General features: G+C 42.7%; 1 protein-coding gene and 1 long non-coding RNA gene across 4 annotated transcripts in view; one reads left to right on the top strand and one right to left on the bottom strand.

The window, feature by feature from the left end:
• Positions 1–697: 697 nt before the first annotated feature.
• Positions 698–12,343, bottom strand: LOC147578024 (uncharacterized). 2 transcript variants are annotated; one of them, XR_015254707.1, is made up of 3 exons: positions 11,906–12,076; positions 10,714–10,894; positions 698–7,845 (listed from the first exon to the last, which is right to left on the bottom strand). It is a non-coding gene; the product is annotated as an uncharacterized LOC147578024 (long non-coding RNA). The 2 variants fall into 2 exon arrangements; XR_015254706.1 differs by lacking the exon at positions 11,906–12,076 and adding an exon at positions 12,083–12,343 and having other exon boundaries at positions 699–7,845.
• Positions 12,344–12,467: 124 nt separating this feature from the next.
• YIPF1 (Yip1 domain family member 1) overlaps positions 12,468–26,027 on the top strand; it is a 37,161-nt gene continuing 23,601 nt past the window's right edge. Inside the window, exons 1-6 of one of the 2 annotated variants that reach the window (XM_086717043.1) lie at positions 12,501–12,625; positions 12,911–12,982; positions 13,339–13,418; positions 18,049–18,212; positions 21,332–21,412; positions 21,630–21,717. In XM_086717043.1, coding sequence (XP_086573169.1) covers positions 13,388–13,418; positions 18,049–18,212; positions 21,332–21,412; positions 21,630–21,717 — 364 coding nt within the window. In that variant the 5' untranslated portion in view covers positions 12,501–12,625; positions 12,911–12,982; positions 13,339–13,387. Of the gene's footprint in view, positions 12,626–12,910; positions 12,983–13,338; positions 13,419–18,048; positions 18,213–21,331; positions 21,413–21,629; positions 21,718–26,027 lie in introns of both variants that reach the window. The other variant, XM_025935099.2, reaches the window with a different exon arrangement.

The following is a 26,027-nucleotide window of genomic DNA, read 5'->3' as shown; positions in this document are numbered from 1 at the left end:
AGCAGCATCCTTCTGCTGAAGGGTAATTCTCCAGAGAAAAAGGAAGCTCTGAGCCATGAGTAATCACCACAGAAGTTGGGGAATGGATGCAGCAGGTAGTCATGAAGATTTAGGTGGGGCACCAAGTGCAACAGCAGAGTCCTCAGCAGAAACAATGGAAATCAGAAGGTAGTGGAATAATATCTTCAAAGTATTGAGGGAAAAAATAACTGGCAATCAGGAATTGTGTGCTCAACCCAACTGTCTTTAAAATTTTTTTTTCCCATTTATTTATTTTTTGAGAGACAGAGAGACAGAGCACAAGTTGGGGAGGGGCAGAGAGAGAAGGAGACACAGAATCCGAAGCAGGCTCCAGGCTCTGAGCTGTCAGCACAGAGCCCGATGCAGGGCTCAAACTCACAAACTGTGAGATCATGACCTGAGCTGAAGTCAGACGCTTAACTGACTGGGCCACCCAGGAGCCCCCCAACTGTCTTTTAAGAATGGGGATGAGGGGTGCCTGGGTGGCTCAGTCAATGGAGCGTCTGACTCTTGATTTTAGCTCAGGTCATGATCTCATGGTTTGGGTGGTGAGTTTGAGCCCTGCTTTGGGCTCTATGCCTGCTTGGAATTCTCTCTCTCCCTCAAAATAGATAAATAAAAACTTAAAAAAAAATCTATCAAATATTCCTAAAAAAAAAAAAAAAAAAGAAAAGAAAAGAAAAGAAAAGAATGGGGATGAAGGAAAGTATTCCTGAATAAACAAAAACTGAGTTTATGATCCTAGACTTCATTAAAATTACTTCTAAAATTTTCAGGAAGAAGGAAAATGCTCTCAGGAGGAATGTCTAAAATGTAAGCAGGCGTAGTGGCAATGAAACTGGTAAACATATAGGTAAATCTAAATAAATACGTTCTGAATAGAAAAATAAGAATAGAAATAAAGGGTTGGGCATCATCCCCCCAAAAGTGATTGATTTAGAGGGAAATATTACAGTTCCTAACAGGATGGAGACACCTGGAAACACCCCAGGAACCAAAGTGGTTGGTCAATCTGTCAAATTAATGTGAACACTGTGGGAGCTTCCCGGGCAACAGAGGGTGAGTAGGTCTCGGTGAAGGCACGGGACAGAGCTGACAACACCTAAGACGATGCTTGTGCACTGGGGACTGGAGAGAGGGTGGACTAACATGTTTCCATGTGTCCATTTGCTGTCCCATACATTCCACTGAGAGACCCTTTCACTCCCTCTTATTAAAAAAACAACTAAACAAAAAAACCAGTAGCCAGCCCATCACTACTGCTGAAACCAGACCAGAGTGGGGCATGGTTAACTGAGATTCAGGCAGACTGGTAAGTCCTAAGTGGTCCCCCTTTTACAATCTCTCTCCATATCTCCAAGGACTGGGTGGTTCTAGATAAAGGCGACAATGAGCAGTGCCAGGACACTGATACAGAGTATGTAACACAGCTGCCCTCTCCACTCTTTGGTAGCTCTCCACACCTTTCTCTCCCAATTCATCACATAGAACACAGAACACAGGTGTTGTTTTGTTTTTGTTTTTTAGGCCCTTCTCTCAGGTATTCATCACCAGGACAAGGGGCTAAAACCCCTAGAAGAGTCAGAGTTCATTCAGAAAGATAAAACACCATCTTAAAGGAAAAGATTCAATTGAACAACCTACATCAAAGGAGGCAGTGGGGGGAGGGTCATCAGTTATTGCAGCGTGACCTGGCCTATCCTGATTCACAGAGGGAAACAAATATAGGGAAAAAGACTTTCGTGAAATCCCAACTAAAAACCACTATAATTAGAGAAATATGTAAGACTTCAGATTGAAAGGAAGATTGAAAAAACCACACCTAGGGGTGCCAGGGTGGCTCAGTCAATTGAGCACCCAACTTCGGCTCAGGTCACGATCTCATGGCTCGTGAGTTTGAGCCCCGTATTGAGTTCTGTACGGACAGCTCAGAGCCTGGAGCCTGCTTCGGATTCTGTGTCTCCCCCCTTCCCCAGCTCGTGCTCTGTTTCTGCCTCTCTCTCAAAAATAAGCAAACATTAAACAAACCCAAAAACACACCTAATCATATTATAGTGAAATTTAAGAACATTGGTCACAAAGAGAAATTTCTGTAAGTTTCCAGAGAGAAAAAGTAGATATCACATAATATTGAATGAGAAGAACAAAGTCAGATGACTGATACTACCCAAATTCAAGGATAACTATAAAGCTATAATAGTCAAGACAGTGTGCTATTGGCAAAGAATAGACAAGTATCCATGGAACAGAATAGGGAGCCCAGAAACAGAACCACATAAATATAGTCAAGTAATCTGACATAGGAACAAAGACAAGACAAAGGAGAAAAGACAGTCTCTTCAACAATGGTTCTGGAAGAACCAGACATCCACGTGCAAAAAAATAAAATAAAATAAAATAAAATAAAATAAAATAAAATAAAATAAAATCTAGGCACTGACTTTACACCTTTCACAGAAATGAACTCAGAGTAGATCACAGACCTAACATAAAACACAAAACTATAAAGCTTCTAGAATATAACAGCAGAAAACCTAGATGACTTTGGGTTTGTTGACGATGTTTTAGATACAACACCGAAGATACAATCAATGAAAGAAAGAATAGGCTGGACTTATTAAAATCAAAACCTTCTGCTCTGTGAAAGACACTGTCAGGAGAATCCGAAGACGAGCTACAGACTGGGAGAAACATTTGCAAAAGACACATTTGATAACAAACTGTTACCAAAATATACAAAGAACTCTTAAAACTCAACAATAAGAAAACAAACGATCCAGTTAAAAAAAAGGGGCAAAAACCTTAACAGACACCTCATCAAAGAAGACATACAGATGACAAATCAGCATATAAAAAGATGATCCACATTGTATGTCATTAGGGAACTGCAAGTTAAAACGATAATGAGATACCACCATCTGCCTATCAGAAAGGCCAACATCTGAAACACCCATACCACCAAATACTGGTGAGGGTGCACAGCAAGAGACTCTCATTCTTTGCTGGTTGGAATGTAGAATGGTACAGCTACTTTTGAAGTCAGTGTAGCAGTTTCTTAAAAAACCAAACATACCCTTACCATACAATCCAGTAATCCTGCTCCTTGATATCTACCCAAAGGAGTTGAAAACCTAAGTCCACACAAAACCCTGCACACAGATATTTATGGCAGTTTTATTCACAACTGCCAAAACTTGGAAGAAACCAAGATTTCCCTCAGTAGGTGAATGGATAAATAAACTGGGATACATCCAGACACTGGAAAATATTATTCAGTGCTAAAAAGGAAGGAGCATGAAAGGACATGGAGGAACCTTAAATGTATAGTATTAAGTGAAAGATGCCAATCTCAGAAGGCTACATATTGTATGATTTGGACCATATGACATTCTGGAAAAGGCAAAACTATGGAGACAGTGAAAATATCACAGGATTCCAGGGGTTTGGGGTGGGGTGAACAGGAGAAACACAGAGGATTTGGGGGGGGGCATTGAAAGTACTCTGTATGATACTGTAATGGTGGATACATGTCATTACACATTTGTCCAAACCCAAAGAATGTACAGCATTAAGAGTGAACCCTAATGTAAACCATGGACTTCAGATGATTATGATGTGTCAGTGTAGGTTTATCAACTATAACAAATGAACCATCTGATGGGAGATATTGATAATGGAGAAAGCTGTGCATATGTGGGACAGGGGTACAGGAGAAATATCTTTCTCTCTTCCTTACAATTTTTCTGGGAACCTAAAACTTCTCTAAAAAAATACAATACAATGCAATACAATACAATATAATAAGATACAATATAATACCACAACACAACACAACACAATACCCGGTCCCACCTAGAAAAATGAGCAGATTATCTACAAAAGGATACAATGATAAGAACCATTGGAGACAAGTAGAAAAGGGAATAATATTTGTCAAGTGTTGAGGGAAAGTGACTGAATTTCATGTTCTGTTAAATTAATATTTAAACATGAGGGTAAAATAAATTTGAGATATTATGAGGCACGTATAGCCATTGGAAGGTTTGCCACAGAGACACATCTTGAAAACATTATTACAGGAAACTCTTCAGCAAGAAGAGAAACGAGTCCAGGAAAATGCCATGGGCTAAGGAAAATAAGAATGAGTGAGTTTGTTTGTAAAGTTTATCATTTTCTAAATGAGCAAGTGTCAGAATAGACAACAGAACAAGTACCAGAATGTATATAATAACAATACAGAAACAAAACTCTAGAGAATGTGCTGGGGTATTTTCTTGTTCCTTGGATAGTATGCATGACTTTAATAAGCTTCTAGAAAAAAATGAGTTAGAAGCAACAAAATAAAATGGATGTATCACTTTGAATTAGCAAGGAAAAAAATTAACCTAGCTAATGAAAGATAGTAAGGAATATGAAGAGGGCTTGGAAGTAATTAATGTGCAAAAAGATGACTGAAGTGTCTAAATATAGAAAATAATCGCATTTAATGTAAATGACTTAGAAGCACTTCTGGAATGGAAGGAAGGGTAAGGATCTTGGAAAATCCACTCCTTTATAAAGGTGATGAGAACAATGGCAAAAATGGTCAAAATCAACTTTTTTTTCAGAATTCTTTAAATTAACCAGAGAAAAGCTTGCAATAATCTGAAAAGTGTCTATTCAAGAAAAACAGCTGAATCTTGGTAAGAGCTTTGTGATGTTTTAACTCACTCTATTCCCATGCCCCTCACACAGTTCCAGTTGAAAAACAACAGCTTTGTAACCATGGTTGCTGTGAAAAACAGCCATCAAGTAGACACAGGAGGTGGAAGAATGGGTTGGGAGCTCTTCAAAAAAAGTCCTATCCTCAGAGAACTTCCATTATTTGACTTGTCTAATGTCTTCCTTGGAAAGCTCCATTCTTGGGTCTTGGTTTTATTTGACCTGAGTCAGAGCTCACTCTATAAAAGCAGGGTATTTGTCAAAATATCAGTGGCAATTCTTTAACACTACAATTGTCTGAGGTGGTGTAATAAGTCTGGGGTAATGAGAGGCTGACCAAAAAAATTAAAAAGAAAAAAATTGAGGAATGAGGAATGAGACGTCCATAGGGGGGTTTCGCAAAGCTCCAAAATATTCCTGGAAATCCAGAAGGCCATGTGCATGTGTGGGGCTGTAGGCATGCACAAGAAAGACCCAAGAAGGCCCTAATCTCTGTCTCTGGCTGACCTTGAGGCTCTGAACAAGTAGGAAGTGAAGGCTAAGAGCGGTCACCTGTCTGACTCAGCGTTGGAGGCATGAGCCAACATTCACACAGAGCCCCTCAGCAAAGTCTGAGAGACTTATTCCTTCCAGGCAGTTAAGGAAATCTGTGCAATCATTAGCTAACCACTAAAGCAACCAAGCAGAGACTTCAGTAGTCACACACAACAAAGAATACAAATTTTACAGCATTAGTTCAGGAAAGGAACCATGTGACCCAGCAATTCTACTTCTAGGTATATACCCAAGGGAAATTAGAACACGTTCACACAAAACTTGTACATGAATGTTTACAGTAGCATAATCCATGATAGCCAAGAAGTAGAAATGACCTACATTCTGTTAACTGGAATATGATAAACAAATTGTAGTATATCCACACAATGGGATATTATTAAGCAATAAAAGGAAAGACATATTGATTGATACATGCTACAATATGGCTGAACCTTGAAAACATTATGCTAGGTGAAAGAAGCCGGTCTTTAAAAACTATATATTGGGATGAGCACTGGGTGTTGTATGGAAACCAATTTGACAATAAACTTCATATATTGAAAAAATAAATAAATAAATAAATAAATAAATAAATAAATAAAAACAAAAAAAACTATATATTGAAAAAGTTTTAAAAACCTATATGTTGTACTTTTCCACTTAAATGAAATGCCCAGAATAGACCACTCTATAAAGACAGAGTAGATTAGTGGTTCCCAGGGACTATGAGAGTGGTGATGGGGATTGGGAATGACTGCTATGGGTACAAAGTTTCTTCTGGGGTGATGAAAGTATTCTAAAATTATATAATTAGGCTGGATACACAGCTCTGTGAGTGTACTAATAACCACTGACTTGTACATCATTAAATTAGAAATTTGGTAACAAAATGTTAGCTAAAAAAATCCCTTATACCTTGAAACTATAAGGCATGCTGTCAGATAAGCCTTGGATTGAAGAAGAAGTCATTTGGGAAATCATAAAATATTTAGAAGTGAATAACAATGAAAGCATAATGTGTGTCACAGCTAAAACAATACCAAGAATACTTTCTTTTAATAAAACAAGAAAGAATGAAAAAATGAACTAAAGATTCAAATGCATGATGGGAAAAAGGACAATAGAGTAAGCCCCCCTCACAAGGAAATCATAAAGATAAGGAAAGAAAAGAATAAATTGGTGGGGTTGGGTGGATGGGTGGCAATGGAGAGCTAGAAGGAAAAAACAAATGACTCAAAAAATTTTCCTTGAAATGATTACTGAGATAAATAAATCTCTAACAAAATCTGATAAAGAATGAAAATCTCAAATAAACACTAGTAAGAATGGACACAACAGAGGGGCGCCTAGGTGGCTTAGTCAGTTGGGCGTCCAACTCTTGATTTTGCCTTAGGTCATGATCTCATAGTTGTGAGATCGAGCCCCGGTGTGGGACTCCATGCTGGCAGTGCAGAGCCTGCTTGGGATATTCTTTCTCTTTCTCCCACAATCCCTCTCTCCCTCAAAATAAATGAATAAATAAACATTTTTTAAAAAGAACAGACACAACAGAGATTTTATTTTTTTTTTTATTTTTTGATTTTTTATTAACGTTTATTTATTTTTGAGACAGAGAGAGACAGAGCATGAACGGGGGAGGGTCAGAGAGAGGGAGACACAGAATCTGAAACAGGCTCCAGGCTCTGAGCTGTCAGCACAGAGCCCGACGCGGGGCTCAAACTCACAGACCGCGAGATCATGACCTGAGCCGAAGTCGGCCACTTAACCGACTGAGCCCCCAGAGATTTTAAAAATAAAATGAGATTTGAACAACGTGTCAGTATATTAAAAACCTTAGATTACATGTACCTTTCTGACAAATATCAAGATACTGAAGTTGGTAAAAAGGAACAGAAATTTGAAAAGATCAATGTCCATTTAAAATTGAAACTCTAACCCCTAACATCTTTCCCACCAAAATAGTCCTAGCCTCACATCACTTTACAAAAGAGTTTAGCCAAACTTTCAAGGGATTGATAATACTTGCCTTGCACAAGATTTCCAGGAAATAGCAAAAGAGAGAATGCCTCTCAGTTCATTTTATGAAACTATATAACCTTAATTTGAAAGCTGGATAAAGACTGTACAAGAAAAGTATAGGTCCATTTCACTTATGGACATAGATCTAAAAATTCCTGGAATTCTCAGCAACATTAGCTAATGAAATGCAACAGAATCCAAGCGGTTTGCCATTTGTGTTCAACGGTTTCCAAGACCACCCTCTGGTTCAATTACAGTTAAAAGGATACAGTTGAAAAGATACTACAGTGAAAGGATACAGATTAAAATCAGCACAGAAAAGGGACACAGGGCAGGATGTAGGAGAGACCAAGAGAAAGCCCCCAACTGTCCTCACTCAGTGAGGTTTACAGACATTGCTTAATTCTCCCAGTAGAAATGGGTGGCAAAATGGAGAAACACTCACCCAGCATGATGTCCAAGGCTTTTGACGGTTGATCATACTGGCATGACTGACACTTTCTTGTGGCTGACCTTCAGTCTCCAACATCTCCAGAGGTCAAACTGATACTATAAGGCCCAAGGTATCTACCAGAATCACATTGTTAGTATACATTATCTGGTGTGGCCCAAAGCCTCAGGTAAATAAGGACTCTCTTAATGGCAGGATATTCCAAGGGCTTAGAAGAGATCTTCCAGTAGCCAGGCAATAGACAAACTTTCATTTGAAATGTGCAGGATTTAGACAACTCAGACCTGCTGAGTTAATCTTTTACTGCATAGCATCTTAATGGACTAAAGTAGAAAGATCATGTGATTCCTCATTAAACGTAGAAAAGACATCTGATACAGTTCAGCATCGACTTAAAAAAAATTTTTTTTAAAGATTAATTTGATATCTGCAAAGCCAAGATACTAACCTTCTGTCAATTTTTGTTCAAAGGCGAGTGGGGGTTATATAAATAAGACAGCATAGTTGCAGGTAGTTGCCAGGTAGGGTGGGAATCATGGTGGTGGCCCTACACAGCTGAGGTTTGGAAAACTCGTGGCTCCCTGTGGGCTTTGCAGAGAGATCTGGGTCTGAGCCTAAAGCTCAACCACTGGTTGTCTCAGGAAACAAGAAAAAAAAAAAGCATGCATACATCTGTAAGTTTGTCATCAATTTTACAGATATAAAGGATGTGAAGTAAAAAATTTACAAATGACAATAAAATATAAGATATTCCTTATTGCAGATTCCATCTAGCCAATTAGTTTTCATAGGATGCTTTCATTGCTTTTTGGCAAATACTTTTCTTCAGTCCACCTATGTTTGCAATTGAGAAATAGGATAGTTTGGACATGAGTGTTAATAATACTTTTCTTTAGGTGAAGGAGGAAGGTGAAAGTGAAAAAATAAACACATATGTCCAAATTTGACTTGTTTGTTCATGATGTTGTTTTTGAATACTCAAAGAATACTGCCTCAATTTTTTGTGTTATTCACAATATTACTACTACAGATGCAACATGTATTTTTATATTTAACCTGCACTTTAACGTTTTCTCCATCACTTTCTTAAATCTAGACCAGGGGCTGGTACATTGTGGTAAATTATGGCCAAATCTGGCCCTCTGCCTATTTTTATAAATAAAGCTTTTTGGAATACAGCCTGCCACTCATTTATACTTTTGCCTATGTCTACTTTTGTGCTACAACAGCAGATTTGACTAGTTGCAACAGACTCTGCTGAAATACACTTACTATTCTGGACTTTCTAGAAAAAGATTGCCAGCCCTGGTCTAGACAATTAACATCACAGTAAATCAATCCCAGACATGTAGCTTTTGCCTATTTCTGTGATGTAATTAATTTCACCACTGCTCATTTTAAGCTACCAATGTGACATCACTGAAGAGATTGGGAAGAGATTATCAGAAGCACACTGTATGTATAAGATAGATACAGCTTCAGGAGAATAGATAATGGTAAAATGTAGAGAAATACTTAGAAAGCAGTGTTTTGAACATTATTACCTCTGTTGTTAAAATAATTTATTGTTCATATAATTTCTTTAATTGTAAGCTTATATAATTTAACTTTAATAATGGCTGGATTTAAGAACTGGCTCCTGAGAATAACAGGATTCCTGAGAATTTAGCAACCAGCTCTCATGAACTGGTCCGAGAATGCTCCAGCACACCACTGGCCCGATCTGCACCCAGCTGTATGACCAAAGCCGAATCACTTAACCTCTCTATCAGACAGGGCATGCAATAGAATGCAGGCCAAGCCATGCTTCTCCACTTTGTCTCCCACGTACTGCTAACTACCGAGTATCTGGGACTAGCCCACTCAGTTTACAAAGTCTTTGAAATCTGCTATTTCGTCTTTTAAAATGTTTGCAGTTGGTTTACAAATTTTTATGATCAAATTTTGGTAGGGGGAGGGGGACACTTATATGAGTCTTGTGTCCTGTTTGTTGCAGGATGGCTCTGGCCTACCCTGAGCAAGGGCCAGCGGCCTATTTCAGGTCTCCCTTGCCCACACGGTGGCTTCAAACAATCTTAGCCCTTAACACCGGGCGCATTAAAAAAGGACAAGAGGGCTGTGTGTTAGGAAATCCAAAAGAAAAAGATTAAAGCAGTCCTAGGGTCAGGGTGAGATGCTCCCACAGTGCCAGCAGCCCTTTCCTTGTGATGGGTGTTGCTCACAGGGGTGGTGGAGATGCTTTCTGGAACATGGCTCACCTATGTGGTCACCAGCAAAAAGCCAGGGGACTAAGTCAGGATCACATGCAGCATCTAACCAGAGTGTCCCCTTTACCCCCCTCATCCCTGTCCATCAGAGCAAGATGCTCCTCAGCTTTCCTTCCCCCTTCATGCTTCCCTCATTCTATCTGGTGTTGGAGGGTGGGATGGGTTCCATCTCTCACTGGTTCATTCCCCTTCAGAGCAGTAGAGGTGGAATTAGCATCAGCGGCTGAGCTCATCTACTTTATCGTACTTGGGCAGACAAGTTAAGGACATCTGAACATTTGAGCTCAGTTTTTTACCCTTGACACCAATAGTCCACATTTCGGACTAGATAATTCTTTGTTATGAAGGGCTATCCTGTGCCCTGTAGGATGTTTAGAAGTATGAGGGCCAGGAGCACTCCAGTAGCACCCCACAAGTTATAACAATCAAAAATGACTTTAGACATTGCCAGATACCCTCGGAGCAAAATATCCTACAGCTGAGAATCACTGTTTTAAACCAGTAATCTTTGATTCTTATCTCAGTTTGAGCCAAAACTTTTATATCATTATAACTAATAAACCGATATAACCTTTATTTCTGTTTCTAAGAGAAGAAATATATAGCCTAGCTGTTATCACCTCCCCCCAACACACACATTGACCACCAGCGATGGGACTGTTGCCATCTGACTGCTGAGCAGTCCAGTTCTAAAATTCCAACCTGAGGGCTGCTTACCGGGGCCACTCGTGGTACCAGTGTGCCTTAGTGTAGGTTCCTCATATGAGTACTTCACTGGCAAGTGTGAGTCCAAGAACCGGGAGTGACGGACAGGGGTTATAAAGCAGGAAAGGAAGGGGCGCCGTTGCAAGGATGCATTATCAAATTGGCCACTTCCTGAGGCACTTGCTGCTCGATCCTACAAGAGAGTTAGAAAGCTATATGAAATATCTGAAGAGTCTTTCTGAGGTGAAAAAGAGAGAAGCATCAGTTGCTGACCCCATCAGTCAAAAACGTGTCCATGAGACATCAACCACTCCCCACCCCGGCCCTTCTGGGCTGTTCCTGTCCTGGTGCTGACTAGTTCCAACAGCCCCAGGACCCCATGGGATCAGGACACAAGCCATGAGGCAGGTGAGAACGCTGAGGCATGGGCCTGAGGTGAAGCCCACTTAGGTTCTACTTGCTGGAGTGGAGTGAGATACATGGTGGTGAAAAAAGTAGCAGATGAGGCCAGGAGGATCTGAAATGGGGCATGAGGTGTTTAATATACTTGCCCACCTGAATTTGTGCATTGCGATTCATTCCTGATACCTCTTCGACCAAAGTACCCTTCTCATATTCTAAGCCTCAGCTTTTTCTTTATAAAATGAGGATAATCACCTCAAGCTTGCAGGATTGTTTTGAGAATTAGAGATCCTGCATGTATAAAGCCTGATCAGGATGTCAGCTCAACAAATACACTAAGTGTAAGTGTGAGTGAGTGTGTGTGTGTGTGTGTGTGTGTGTGTGTGTGTACGTGAGTCAGATGTAAAGTCTTTCCAATTGACCACAGGGGTCCAGTGTGGTGAGGCCGAAGTCACCCTTCGTGTGAGCCGCGAATTATGCTTATGCCGCTCAGACAGCCAGAACTTGCTCACTCTACAGTTAACCTTTAGTGAGCAACTACTGCGTGCTCGGCCCTGGCGACCCAGACACCAGAAAATTCCTGATCATTGCGCTCTAAGTGCTCACAGGCTGGTAAAGACGGGCAGAAAACAGCAATCGCAGTGGTAGAAGCGAGCCCTGGAGACCAGGGGAGGTCAAGAAGTCCTTGCGCGGTGGTGGAGCAAGGCAGGCTTTTTCTGCAAGGAGAAAATGTACCAAAACCTGGAAGGCTGTGTAGGCGTTAACCAGGCCAAGACGGAAGGCAGGGCGAAACGATTCTCACCAGGTTCGCTTGTGCACCCCCGCCATCGTTTACTGGGACCCCGTCGAGTGCCGGGTGGCGGTCAGTGCAGTGGAGGACAGAGGGTGCGTGAGAAAGGCCTACTGCTCCCCACCCCCCGCCCCTACCCGGGGCAGAGGGAGGCGGGTGCGGGAGTGAAGGAACAAATACCACACTCACGGGGGACGGCGGCCACTAGAACAGACGTCATCCTGCGCTCGCTCACTCGTTCACAACTCAGAAAGGATTGGACTCATCCACTCCCTTACCGCTTCATTAAATTTTTAGCCAAAAAAGAATGCGAGAGGTTGATGACTTTTGGTCTCTCGACAACCGTTCTTCGTTACGTTATTTTATATTTCAATAAGAATAGAGGTATAAACAAACAATAAAAAGACCCCACAAGCTAGAGAATTCTTTGTGCCTCCCCTTCTCCTCCCCCCACTCCACGCCCACCACCGCTCCGGGCTGCGCCTGTCTCTTTAAGAACCCGAGCCTCCTCCTCGCAGGGGCGGGGCTAGGAGCCGGCTCTGGAGGCCGTGGCTGCCCAGTCTCAGAAGCAATGCTTCGGTCTCTTTAAGGAGGCGGGGCTCTGCCCGGAGGAGGTGGAGAAGTTCCGCCCCCCGGATCTCCGGCTTCCGGCAACTCGGCTGGACCTGAACCTGCCTGGTACTACTGAGGTTGGAGTCTCCCCCCGACCAGCTGGACGCCGAGCCCCTCGAGGTGAGGCGGCCGGGACTGCGGGGAGAGCCCGGGACGCGAGAGGCCCGCTATCTCCTGCCCGCCGGGCCGCTTCGGCCCAGATCCTCCCCCTACAACCCTGCCTTTGCTTTTTGGGCAGCTCTTGCCCAGGCCTGCCGGGGCTTAGGGTATCCCAGGCTGCAGGGTCGCCGTCACTCCAACGCCTACTAATTGCTCGGCCGTGCACTAAGCGCCTTACACTCACTGTCTCATTTAATGGCCCCCCAGCACCGTGCGAGTAGGTACCATTATGAACCCATTTTACAGATGAGAAAACTGAGGCCCCGAGGAGCCTGCAGTCATACAGCAAGGACAAGCAGAATCGGGAATCAAACCCAGGTCTGTTTGACCCCAGAGCCTGTGCCCTTAACCACTGGCTAGGCTGAACTGTCTTTGCTCTTGACTGCCCTAATAGCCACCTCTCAAAGTCCAGCTCCCCTTCCTCACCCTTACATTTCCAGGCTGCACCTGGTCCTTAAACACCCACAGAGTGAGTGAGATTGGATGGAACCTTTGGACCCCTTAGGGTTAGTTTCTTTGTATCTGTTGCTAAGTGGTTATCTTTATACAGACCTGTCTCACCCTACCAAAGAAGGAGGCAAGGAAAATGGTACCATTTCTAATGCTGAAACAAGATTTGTTTGCGTATATTTTATTCTGGTATCTTATGAAGTTTATTTATTTTTCCTTTTTAGACCTCTGCAAAATTTCTTCTTAATAATTGGGAGAAGACCCGCTGGCTGGATGGCAGCTGTAGGTGATTTGCAGTTTGAAGGTACATCCGTTGGGGGCCCACCTTTTATGATCAGTGTTTCCACAGTCACAGCAATGGGTTCTCATTGATATACTGGCATATATATTTATGAAGATTATTTCAAGCATCTTGGTACAAGTATGTTGGCCACATCCAGGTTTTTCTGTTTGTCCACATCAGTTGTTCTTTTTTGCCGAATAGCCCTTCAGATTGGTAACGTCATTTTTTTAAAGATGTTTTTTAAATTTATTTATTTTTGAGAGAGAGAGAGAGAGAGAGAGAGAGAGAGAGAGAGAGAGAGAGAGAGAACACAAGCAGGGGAGGGGCAGAGAGAGGGAGACACAGAATCTGAAGCAGGCTCCAGGCTCTGAGTTGTCAGCACAGCCCAGTGTGGGGCTTGAACCCACTAACCATGAGATCATGACCTAAGCCGAAGTCCAACACTTAACTGACTGAGCCACCCCAGGTGTCCCCAGATTGGTAACGTCATTAATTTAATACTGTGATTACAAAATAGCTATAGAGTTACTGCCTTAGTTCAACAAATATTTACTGAACATCTACTTTGTGCTTAGAACTTACTAGATGCAGGAGATAAAAAGATAAAGGAGGAGTTTTTTCCTCTGCTGGAGTAGATAAAAGTGTAAAAAGCTAATTATGATGAAATGTGATCAGGTCATTCCTTCACTGAATCAATAAGTATCTCATGAATGTGACTATGAGCCAGGCAGGTGTTCCAGTTATCAGGGACAGAGGAGTGACAGTTCACTCCCTAATGTAGCTTTCAGTCTGTTGAGGGAGACATTAATTTGATAAATGATCACTTACATATATATCCACAGACTATGAAAATGTTGGAGGAACAGTTCATCACTCACAGCCTAGAACCTAACCTAGACTAGGGACTGACGAATGCTTATTTGTCTTATAAACACTTGCACAGCACTTACTATACGTCAGGCCCTAGTTTATGTGCTTTCCAAATATTAGCTCATCTAATCTTCATGTTAACTTTATGAAATATTTATTCTCCCTGTTTTACCAGTGAGGAAACCGAGGCAGAGAAAAATGAAGTAATTTGCCTAAGGCCACATAACAAGTGGTAAAGCAGGGTTTGAACCCAGGCAGCCTGGTTGCACAGCCAGTGCTATCTCACTGCTATCTGAGGAAGAGAGAAGATGTTTAAAGAGAAACCACCTCCTCAGCAAATAGTGTCAACTCCATCTTCAACGTACATTCAGCATCTGACCACCTCTCCTCACTACTACCTCTCCCTCACCATGCTCAAGGTCACCATCACCTCTCATATGAATTATAGCCCTTACCTTCCTTCTAGTCTTCCTGCTTCCTCCGTTGCCCCCTTACAGTCTGTATTTTGCAACGAGTGGTCCTTTAAAACTAAGTCAGATCATGTCATTCTTTCAGAACCTTCCAATGGCTCCCATCTCACTAGGTATGAAAGCCAGAGCCTTTTCTGTGTTTGGAGGCCGTACATGATCCTGCCCTCCACTCCCTCTGATATCTCCTGCTACTCTTGTCCTTTCTCTCTCTGCCCTACCCACATGGGCCTGTCACTGTCCCTCCTAGACACCAAGTACACTCACAGCTTAGGGCTTTTGTGCTATCTATTTGGGAATTTTTTCTCCAGATAGCCACATAGCTTGCTCCCTCACTCTGTTCAAATCTCACTTCGTTCGAGAGGCCCTCTTTGGCCATCCTTTCTGAGTACAGTGTAGGAAAGTACAATGTCGAGAACAGCATATGCAGAGTACCCAAGGGGGGAGGAAGTTTGTTTGACTTTTTTCCCAGGTAATTGAAAGAAAGCTAATGTGCAGAGCACAGATGGTTCAGGGTTGGCGGTGTTGGCGGGGGGGGGGGTGGGGGAGATGAACACAAGGTGAGGTTAGAGAGGAGGCAGGTGCCAAATCACAGAGGACATTGCAGACCTTGTTAAGGACTTCTCTTTAGAACAGAATGTAGGATGCTATGGGGGTCATGGAAGGCTTTCCTGAGGAAGATGGGAGTTCAGGTGAGAAAGTGGAGATTGGGACTCGTCAGGTAGAAGACATTGTGTCAGGAAAGGATCAGAGGCCACACATAGCATAGGATATGCCAGCACGTAAAAGTAGAGAAGATGATAGTGGAAATGAAGAACATGCCAGTCTTGTCCTCAGGGAGCTGTGATGGACACCGGTAACTCATATGGAGCAGAATGTGTGGTCAGGTGATCCTGTGAGAGGTACACACATGCTGCGTTCCAATCAAACCATGCTACCTGCTGTTTCTCAGATAGGGGACACATCTTCCATCTTCTGGTTTTTGCTCATCCCATGCCCTTTGTGCGCGATGCCACATCTGACCATCCTTCTCATGTGGCATCTTCAAGAAGCCTTTCCTAAGCCTGTCAAATAGACAAGTTATCATCCTCCTTTGAACATCTTTGGCCTTTGTACTTCTTTTTTTTTTTTTAATGCTTATTTATTTTTTAGAGAGAGTAAGACAGAGCGTGAGCAGGGGAAGGGCAGAGAGAGAGAGGGAGACACAGAATCTGAAGCAGGCTCCAGGCTCCAAGCTGTCAGCACAGAGCCTGACGCGGGGCTTGAACTCACGAACCACGAGATGATGACCTGAGCCGAAGTTAGACATTCAACTGACTGAGCCATCCAGGTGCCCCTGGCCATTGTACTTCTAAAGTGATCCTCTGTTCCTCCTTCTGCCTGCTGAACTACTGCTTTTTAAATATGAGACTTGGGGTACCTGGGTGGCTCATTCGGTTAAGTGTCTGACTTCAGCTCAGGTCATGATCTCGCGGTCTGTGAGTTCGAGCCCCCCGTCAGGCTCTGTGCTGACAGCTCGGATTCTGGAGCCTGCTTCGGATTCTGTGTCCCCCTCTCTGCCCCTCCCCCACTCACACTCTGTCTCTCTCTCAAAAAATGAATAAACATTAAAAAAATTTTTTAAATACGAGAAAAGTGTATCTTCCTCTGTCTGATTCCCTCAGTTGTGATCATCTTTTTAAATATATATATTAAATATATTAAATATATATATATATATATATATTAACGTTTATTCATTTTTGAGAGACAGAGCGCAAGAAGGGGTGGGGCAGAGAGAGAGGGAGGCACAGAATCCAAAGCAGACTCCAGGCTCTGAGTTGTCAGCACAGAGCCCGACACGGGGCACAAACTCATGAACCGTGAGATCATGACCTGAACTGAAGTTAGACACTTAACTGACTGAGACCCCCAGGTGCCCCGTGATCATCTTTTTAAATGTTAGTGTCCTGTTCCATCAATAAATGATAGCTATGACAATATTTATTATTATATCATATCATCCTCAAAATCTCTCCGTAAGATAGGTGTTACCTACGTTTTATTTATTTTTATTTTTAAAATTTATTTATTTATTTTTGAAAGAGAGAGAGAGCGCAAGTGAGGGAGGGACAGCGAGAGAGGGAGAGAGAGAGAATTGCAAGCAGGCTCAACACTGCCTGCCCAGAGCCTGATATGGGGCTTGAACTCACTAACGGTGAGATCATGACGTGAGCCGAAATCAAGAGTCGGATACTTAACCGACTGAGCCACCCAGGTGCCCCAATTACCTACATTTTAGAAACAGAGACTCAGAGATATAGTGTTATTTGCCCAAGGTCATAGAGCATTAGTCTTAACTAACCCTTTGACCTGGTAATTGCACTGATAGGTGTTCAGAGATAATAACTCAAAAGCTTTTTCTTTGCAGACACTCCTTACAAGTGTTATTTTTATAATGAAAAGTTGGAAACACCATAGACATCCAACTTACAGTCTCTCTCTCCTATTCCCTCCACCTCCCAGCTGATGGAATATTACATAGTTATGAAAATGGTTATTATGAAGACTGATATAAAATGAAAAAATCATTTTTCTATAATCTCCAGTTGACAGAGCAGGATACAAAATGTATAAAAATTGTATAGTATCACATCAGTACTTGGCACATTGTAGGCATGCAGTAAATATATGTTCAGTGAATGAATGATCATCACTGGCATGAATCTTAGAGAGTTACTATATGGAGAAAAGGAAACATATCAAAAATTATTAGTGTTTGCCTTGATGTGGTAGGACTGAGAGTGATTTTTATTCTATGCTTTCTACTTTCATTTTTGACCCTATATTCCCTATAGTGATTACATTGGACTTCTTGGAAAAAATAACTTCCATTAAAATTTTTTGAACTTGAATCAAAGAAGACAGGTATAGATTGGGTACTTGCGGTGGGCCAGCCACTCTGCTAAGGACTTTACTTAGGTAACATTCCTGACTTTCCCCCAATTCTCTAAAGTAGATGTTATTTTCCCCATTGTGTAGATGAGAATACTGAGGCATGCAGAGGTTGAGTTACTTACTCAGGCTCTTATAGTTAGTAAGTAGGTGAGCCAGGACTAAAATCCAGGTCTGGCTCCAAATTCTATTGTCTTTGTAACCCCTTTTCTAAGTCAGCCTGATGTCTAGATGAGGTTTTTTTTCAGAGCCTTTTGCCATTTATATCAAATAGGGTCTATAGCAAAGCTGGGGTTGAAACAGCTTGTCTTTAGATTAAAAGTATAGCATTTCCAATGTGGGTAAGGTCTTTGATGCCCTCGTGCTCTAATTGCTTTCAGAATTTGGTAATGCGGCCGCTACTGCAGCAGAAAACCCAGGTGCCACCACGATAAGTATCGAGGGTCCTGGTGAAAGCCCGACGCATCAAGCAGGACTCCCAAGAGGCTCCGGGGGAGAAGAGGATGATGAGTTGCTGGGAAACGATGACTCTGACAAAACTGAGGTTCGAACTTGTCTTTGATTTGTCCTTTTAATTTTTTTAAAAGCTTCTTCATGCATTTATTCACTGTCTCCCGTGTGCCACGAAGAGTGCCAGGCAGTGGCAGCCCAAAGGTGGATCACACATGGCCTCTGCCTTGGGGGGAGACAGATCGGCACGCAGGCCATTGTTACCCACAGGGAGCGTGCTGGTGGAGGGGACACCGGGGTTGTGGGGGCAGAGCGGGGGCATTGTGCAGGTAGTGACACTTGAACTGAGTCCTGGCACAAGGGTAGGAGGTGGCCAAGGGAAGAAGGCAGGGAAGGGTGATCTAGGCAAAGGGAACCGTTTCAGCAAAGCCAAAGCGGCACGAAAGAACGTGGCACACACAGCATGTTTCCCATCTTCACGTACATTAGAGCAAAATACAGGTGAAGACAGGAGGTGAGGCTACACGGCTCGGCAAGGACTCAACCAAATGAGTAGGAATTGTGCTCTGAAAGCTATCGGGAGCTACTGAAAGATTTTAGATGATATTTAGCCAGAGAGTTTAAAGATAAAGGTATGGTGGCCTTGTGGGGTAAAAACTGGAAGGAGCAGAGGCCAGTGGGAGACCGTGGCAGTGGTCTGGGCTAGAAGCCCGAACCACAGCCGGACACAGGTGGTTAGGGGGTGGGCTCAGTTGGGCTTTGTGGAGAAGGGGTGAGGGATAGAGAGCAAAGATTTTATCGAGGCTTCTAGGTTTCTGCATCTGGTTGGACAGTGAATAGCAGGTGGCTGTTTTTGGTCACAAAGATTTATCTCCACGTGCACTGGTAGTGTGTTCCAGAAAAATAGTATTTCTATCCATATTTTATAAATGCAGTCATGACTGTGATGCCCTAGAGGAGCACCCAGTTTACAGCATTGAGTTCACAGGCTCATTAAGTAGCAGAGCTCTAGGGTGCCAGGTGATCTTTCTGGAACTCCGTGAGCTATCACAATAAGCACCGAAGCTTGTGCTAAATTAAATACCCATATATACTAGACACTGTGGCGAGAGCTTAGACTAGGAGCCTAACTTTGAATCCTGGCCCAGGCAGTAGTAACAGCTATGTGGTCTTGAGTAAGGTACTTGAACTTCCCTAAGACCGGGTTTCCTCATCTGAAATATAAGAAAATAATGTGTTGACTATCGCCATCATTATCATGACAATAGCTAATGTTTATTCCATGTTTCATAGCTGCCAGACACCATTTAAAGTTCCTTACTTGGATCATCTCATTTAACCCTCAAAACAACTCTGTATACCAGGAACTATTCTTATCCTTATTTTACAAAGGAGAAATGTGAGGCGCAAAGTTTAAATAAGCTGCCCTGGAACACACAATTAGCGTGCTCCAGAGCGCTAGAACCAATAGGATGTGTATATATAGAGAAAGAGGTTTATTTTTAAAAATTGTTTCACGTGATTGTGGATGCTTGGCGAGTCCAAAATCTGCTGGAAGTGGCTGGCAGACTGAGACCCAGGAAGGAATTGGGAGTTTGAGGCCAAAGGCATTCTGCTGTAGATCCAGGAAGAGCTGGTGTTGCAGATGAAGGCCAAAGGCAGTCTGTTGGAGCAGTCCCTCTTGCTCAGGGAGGTCGGCCTTTTGTTCTATTTGGGCCTTCACCTGATTGGCTGTGGCCCGGCCACATTATGGAGGGCAATCTGCTTTACTCAGAAAGCCACAAATTAAAAAAAAAAAAATTTCTTAACGTGTATTTATTTTTGAGAGTCAGAGAGAGACTGAACACCAGCAGGGGAGGGGCAGAGAGAGAGAGAGGGAGACACAGAATCCGAAGCAGGCTCCAGGCTTTGGGCTGTCAGCACAGAGCCCAACATGGGGCTCGAACCCACAAACCATGAGATAATAATCTGAGCCGAAGTTGGACCCTTAACCGACGGTGCTACCCAGGTGCCCCGAAAGCCCACCAATTTAAATGTTAAAGCTTATCCAAAAACACCCTCACAGAAACATCCAGAATAATGTTTGACCTAGATAAGTTGACACACGAAATTAACCATCACACTGAGCAACAGCGGGTGTAAAAAGTTTGAGAAATGTATGAGGGGGGAGAAAAATCTTAAAATTGAAAACATTCTATCCATCATCTTAATTTGTCTGGGAATTGGGAAGAAGTTACCAATATTCTATGATAGGCACTGAATCCCTTGTCCTAGCTTATAGAACATGGGTCTCTGGAGTTCAATATCTTCTAATGCTAGAGTTCGAAAGAACCTTCAGTCTCCTGTATGTCACCTTCCCTCCCAAGATACTAATGCTGTCTGTGGTAGGTGGGAAAGACAGCACTTGGATACCCCCTTCTGGAGGCTATTTGTTACCGTGTAAAGCAGCATTGCCACTATTAAACAACTTTAATTGTGGAGAAATTCTCCTTTCAATGGACAAAAAAAACCTGCCCCTTGTCCTGCAAAGCTCCAGCTAGTCCATCCGTACCTTTCGCTGTATGAATCCTTATGAAATATCTGAAGTGGCAGTCGTAGTTCCCGGCAAGGGGTCTGCGTTCTGTTGTCAAATAGCTGCGCTGTTGGGATAGATGAGCCCCGTGTGTGCTGCTCATAAATTGGAGTTTTGTGGGGGTTTTTTGTCAGAGGAGTATATTTTAAGTTTTCAGCATGTTAGAGTGAATCAGTGTATCAGATTTTTGAGAGTTGAGGTGGGGATAGTGGTTAAGAATCTTGAGGTAGGGGAGTAGAAGATCTGACACTGACTGCCTTCTGTGTGTATATGTTTGTGTGTGTAAAAATGGGTATATGTGTTATTGTACCTGATACATATTATATATAATCGATCTAATCCTTCCTATAATCCTATGAAGTGGATCTTGTTGGCTGTAATTTTTGGAGAACAAAGTCTAGTGATTTGACAAAGTCTCCCCCTGGTGGAGGGACCAGGAATTGAAACCTTTTGGTCTGACTTCAAAACAGACGCTTGTTTTCTATCAGGCTGAGTTGGGCAAGGCTGTTGTAAAGTTCATGAATGCAAAGGAGCTTGGTCTCTGATGCATCTTGATTTTCCATTAGATTAGCCCCCTGTCTGCATCGCTGATATAAGGACATTACTTCTGTGTTCATTATGTTTTATTTCACCTCTGACAGTTACTTGCTGGCCAGAAGAAAAGCTCCCCCTTCTGGACATTTGAATACTATCAAACATTCTTTGACGTAGACACTTACCAGGTTTGTAAACCCGTTTCACCTTTCCTTTTACACGTAGTGGAGACTTGTGTCTTTTGTGGTTAAACAATCACATGATGCGAACGCTTTTATGACTGGCTATGGTCTTACAAAAATAAAGGATCATTCGCATTTGAAAATATCATCGTGAAAGCTGTAAGAAATCTTCACGAAAGCTGTAAGAAATCTTCAGGAGACTTACTGCTATGTTGTTTTCCAGGTCTTTGACAGAATAAAGGGGTCCCTTTTGCCAATACCAGGAAAAAACTTTGTGAGGTTATATATCCGCAGCAATCCAGATCTTTACGGTATGTGTAGAGCTGTTTGGATTCTTTACCACGTACCAGTTGAATTCAGGTGCGCATGAGCGTTGCCTGAAAGGTTGGAGAAATGCACTGTTGGTGGGGCATGCAACATTTCACTCAACTCTTCTGGACATCAGTGACAGCCTTTACAAACAATTTTGGGGGAAATGCAATTCTGTGTTATATGAATGCTGTGATTACAAGTAATGGGCATGTCCTTTGAACGTCTTCAAATGACACTGCGAACCTGAGACGAATTAAGTCACTTTGTCCAAAAGGAGATTGTTGATTTTAACTTGAGAGGATCTGAGGGTGGGGATCAGTGTGGAGAAGGTGCTCTCATACTTACTCATTGCTGTGCTGAGTCCCAGCTCTGCCCTCAGATGAGCTGGCTCCCCTGGGAATTCAGTCAGCAGCACTGGAAGTCTGTAAGAGGGATGGGCCAGGGGGTGACTGCCATTCCTGACCTCCATGCTGTCTGAGGAGAGGTCAGAGGCCCAGCTGGTACTCCTGAAGGGAAAGGGCTCCTATAGCCGTGGCCTTCTGTGTTTGAAAGGAGAAGCGAGCCAGCGGTTCTGGGTGCTTCCTTTGTGCAGATGCGCTACGAAAGACTGGACGTGGGCACGTGTAATTCTTGCAGCCACCTTGGGGGTAGGTATTCTTCTCCCCCTTTCTCAAACAAGGAAGCTGACTCTCAGTGAGGCTCAGTGATGTGTATGCTCGATCCTGAATAAGCATTAGAGTAATATGTTACATATTTTGTACATATGTTGATCATAAGAGGAGAAGGAATTCATGAGGATCTATTGTGTGCTGATGACTGCATACACTTTAATTCTTTCAACAAGACTCTATATTAAGTGTGGTTAGCCCTCTTTTCCTTGTGAGGAAACCAGGGCCGAGAGTTGTCAAACTGAAAAAGCAAGAGCCAGAACTAGTTTGATGTTACGTGAAGCCCATACTCTGTTCGCCTGGTGGTTTTAAGCTACAGAACCTTTTCATCAGCTAGCATGGAGGTCCAATAGTTGGAACCAGTGAAAGTGGAACCACTGTGGGGGAGGCTGGGGAGAGGGTCCCTTCTCTATAGCTCCTCTATCTGGCAGCACTTAAAGTTCCATCCAGATGTCGGCGGAATGCCCGGAGCGCCAGGGAGCGCCATGTGCAAAGCACTGCCTTGGCCCATGCCTCTCGTCTAAATGTTGCCAAGGCAGTTTCTCCTCCTCGCTCTCTTGTTTATTCTTCTAGCCTGAGATCTTGAGAGACAGGCTATGTGTCTGAGTGATTTATGTCATCAGTGCCTGGTGGAGGCCTGGCACAGAGTAAGCACGCAAACAATTTTTGAGCACCTTATTGCGTGCTACAAGCTGAGGATGCAAAGATAAAGTCAGTCTCCACTGCCAGGAAGAAAGAAATGATAGAACTAACATGTGCCGAGTGCCTCACAAGTGCCAAGAGCTCAGCACTGTGTCACTGTTTTATAGTTTTATATCCCACACCCCGAGGTAGGCTTACCTCACAAAAGAGAAAATGGAAGTTTGGGGAGGATGGCTTGCCCATAGTCACAGAGTTAGCATGGAAATGACACTAGCAAATGTACGCAGTGCTTATTATGTGGCCCCGTTATCGGGGAAGAACCTATATTAACTCACTTAATCCTCATAACAACCCGAACTTTATGAGGTAGTTACTATTATTATCCCCGTTGTATGAATAAGGACACCGAGTTGCTCAGATGTAATGCATTGTGCCTAAGATCGTATAGCTGAGCACAGTTTTCAAATCAGCACCATAGCTCATAATCCATATTCTTTATTACTCTATTATGCTGCCTCTCCTGATAAAACCAGGATTTGAACCCCAAGTTTGCTTCTTTCCACAACACTGTTAGCCTCATGAGCTCACAGACATGGTTAAAGAAAAAAAAGAGGTACTATATAGGTAAAGTGTTTGATAGTGGAGAGGACTGGGCCTTGTGGGGGAGATTGGAGGAAGGTGGTCGGGGAAAAGATGACAGAAGTGCCCGTCTGCAGAATCAGAGGGTGAGACTGATGAATTTGATTGCATTTAAACTAAAATACAAAATTACTGGGGGAGCCTGAGTGATTCAGTTGGTTAAGTGTCTGACTCTTGATTTCAGCTCAGGTCACGATCTTATGATTTGTGGAATCGAGCCCTGCTTCAGGCTCTGCACTGACAGTGTGGAGAGAGAATCTTCCTTGGGATTCTCTGTCTCCCTCTCTCTTTGCGCCTCTCCCGCTGGTGGGCACGTTCTCTCTTTCTGTCTCTCTCAAAATAAATAAATAAACTTTTTTTTAACTACAAATTTTCTTAACGTTTATTTATTTATGAGGGAGAGAGAGACATAGAGTGAGAGGGGAAGGGCAGAGAGAGAAGGAGACACAGAATTTGAAGCAGGCTTCAGGCTCTGAGCTGTCAGCACAGAGCCCGACGTGGAGCTCGAACTCACGGACCGTGAGATCATGACCTGAGCTGAAGTCAGACGCTTAACTGACTGAGCCACTCACGCACCCCCTAAATAAATAAACTTTAAAAAAAGGAAAAAAAATTTTCTATACCACAAAATAAACATAAGCAAAGTAAATAAATAAGTAAATCAACTACAGACCGGAGATAATATTTGCAATTCTCATTAGCAACAAAGGATGAAAAGCAAGAATATCTTTAGAACTCCTACCATTTATAAGAATAAAACCAGTTATAAGTTTTAGAGGAAAATGAGCAATTCCCAGCAAAGGAAACCCAAATGGCTAACAAATATATGAAAAGATACTTAGCCCCACCTGTAGTCAAGGAAGTAAAAACAAGAGATTATATTATGCTCATTTTAGCAAACATACAAATTGACTTGTCTTCATTCGTTCATTCAATTAATTCAACAAGTATTGAGCACTAAACTATTGCAGGCACTGGAGATATAGTAGTGAGAAAAACAAAAATCCTTGCTCTGAGGCAGTTTAGAATCTACTGAGCTTTATGATAAGTAAAATAAGTCAGATATATAGTATGCTAATGATAAATGCCAAGGTGAAAATTTTAAAGGACAGGAAATACTTGTGTAGGTGGGTGAATTTGAAATTTAAAAAATTTTTAAGAGGTGAATTTTGAGTAAAGGCCTGGAGGAATTGGGAGCAATTCATGTAGATATCTAAGGGGAAGGCATCTGAAGCAGTGAGCACAACAAACACAAAGGCCCTGAGGCAGGAATTTGCTTGGTATGCTCAGAGAACGGCAGAGACTAGTGTGACTGGGCCAGAGGGAAGAAGGGAGCCTAGGAGATGAGGACGGAGAGACAACATGGTGGGGTAAGTTGTGTAGCATCTTGGTCACAGTGAGGACTTCAGCTTTTACTTGAGTGAGAAGCCATTGGAGGGTTTGAGCAGAGGAATGACATACCCTTAAGTCAGATTTTCAGAAACATTGATACCAAGAGTTGTCAAGATTGTGCAGCAACGGGAACTAATATGTGTCTAGTGGGTATGTAAGTGGTGCACGAATGGGAGCCATTGGAACATTCTCGTGCCCTACAAATTGGCAGTTGCACTGTATGGTCTAAGAGAAACACACAAATATAAAAGAAGACATATAGAAGAATATTATTCATTGCGGCAACAGTGCTTGTAATAGCAAATATTTGGAAACAAACAAAATATTCATCAGCAGGTGAAGAAATAAGTAACTTGTGGTGTATTCATACACAGAATGCTGTAGTTTTTAAGAATGAATGAGATCTATGAGCATCAATGTGGCTAACTGTCAGAATAAGGATAAATGAAGAAAGGCACGTTTTTGAAGGATGTGAGTAGTATGACCCCATTAGAAGGATTTGAAAAAGTAGCAGGACGGGTACACCAGTGTTTGTTGTATCATTCTTTGTACTTTTCTGTATGTTAGAAATCTTTTATAATATAACAATGCATAATACAAACTAAATTAAGACTCCTTCCCACCCCACCCCATAATAAGAGTAGAAATTGGCAGGAAAGAGGGAAAGAGACGGTGTATAAAGCAACCTGGCAGGCCCTGGGATGAGTAGGTGGTTGTGTGTCTCTGGAATCCGAGCTTCCTGTTTGCCTTCGGGCACAGGACTCAGCGACTACATCTGTTGTGTGTCACTGTATCCCTCGCACCTGGCCCAGGGTCTAGAGAACAGTGGGTTCTTACAAATAACCTGCGCTGTCAGCACAGAGCCTGATGTGGAGCTCAGATCCAGACCGTGAGATCATGACCTGAGCTGAAATCAAGAGTCGGTTGCTTCACCGATGGAGCCACCCAGGCACCCCCTCTGCTTTCTA

This window comes from Puma concolor, chromosome C1 (assembly GCF_028749965.1).
Source record: "Puma concolor isolate L17-30 chromosome C1, mPumCon1.1.hap2, whole genome shotgun sequence".
In the NCBI taxonomy this organism is placed as follows: domain Eukaryota; kingdom Metazoa; phylum Chordata; class Mammalia; order Carnivora; family Felidae; genus Puma; species Puma concolor.
Note: the sequence above shows the minus strand (reverse complement) of the source record. Positions and strands in the feature narration are given on the sequence as shown.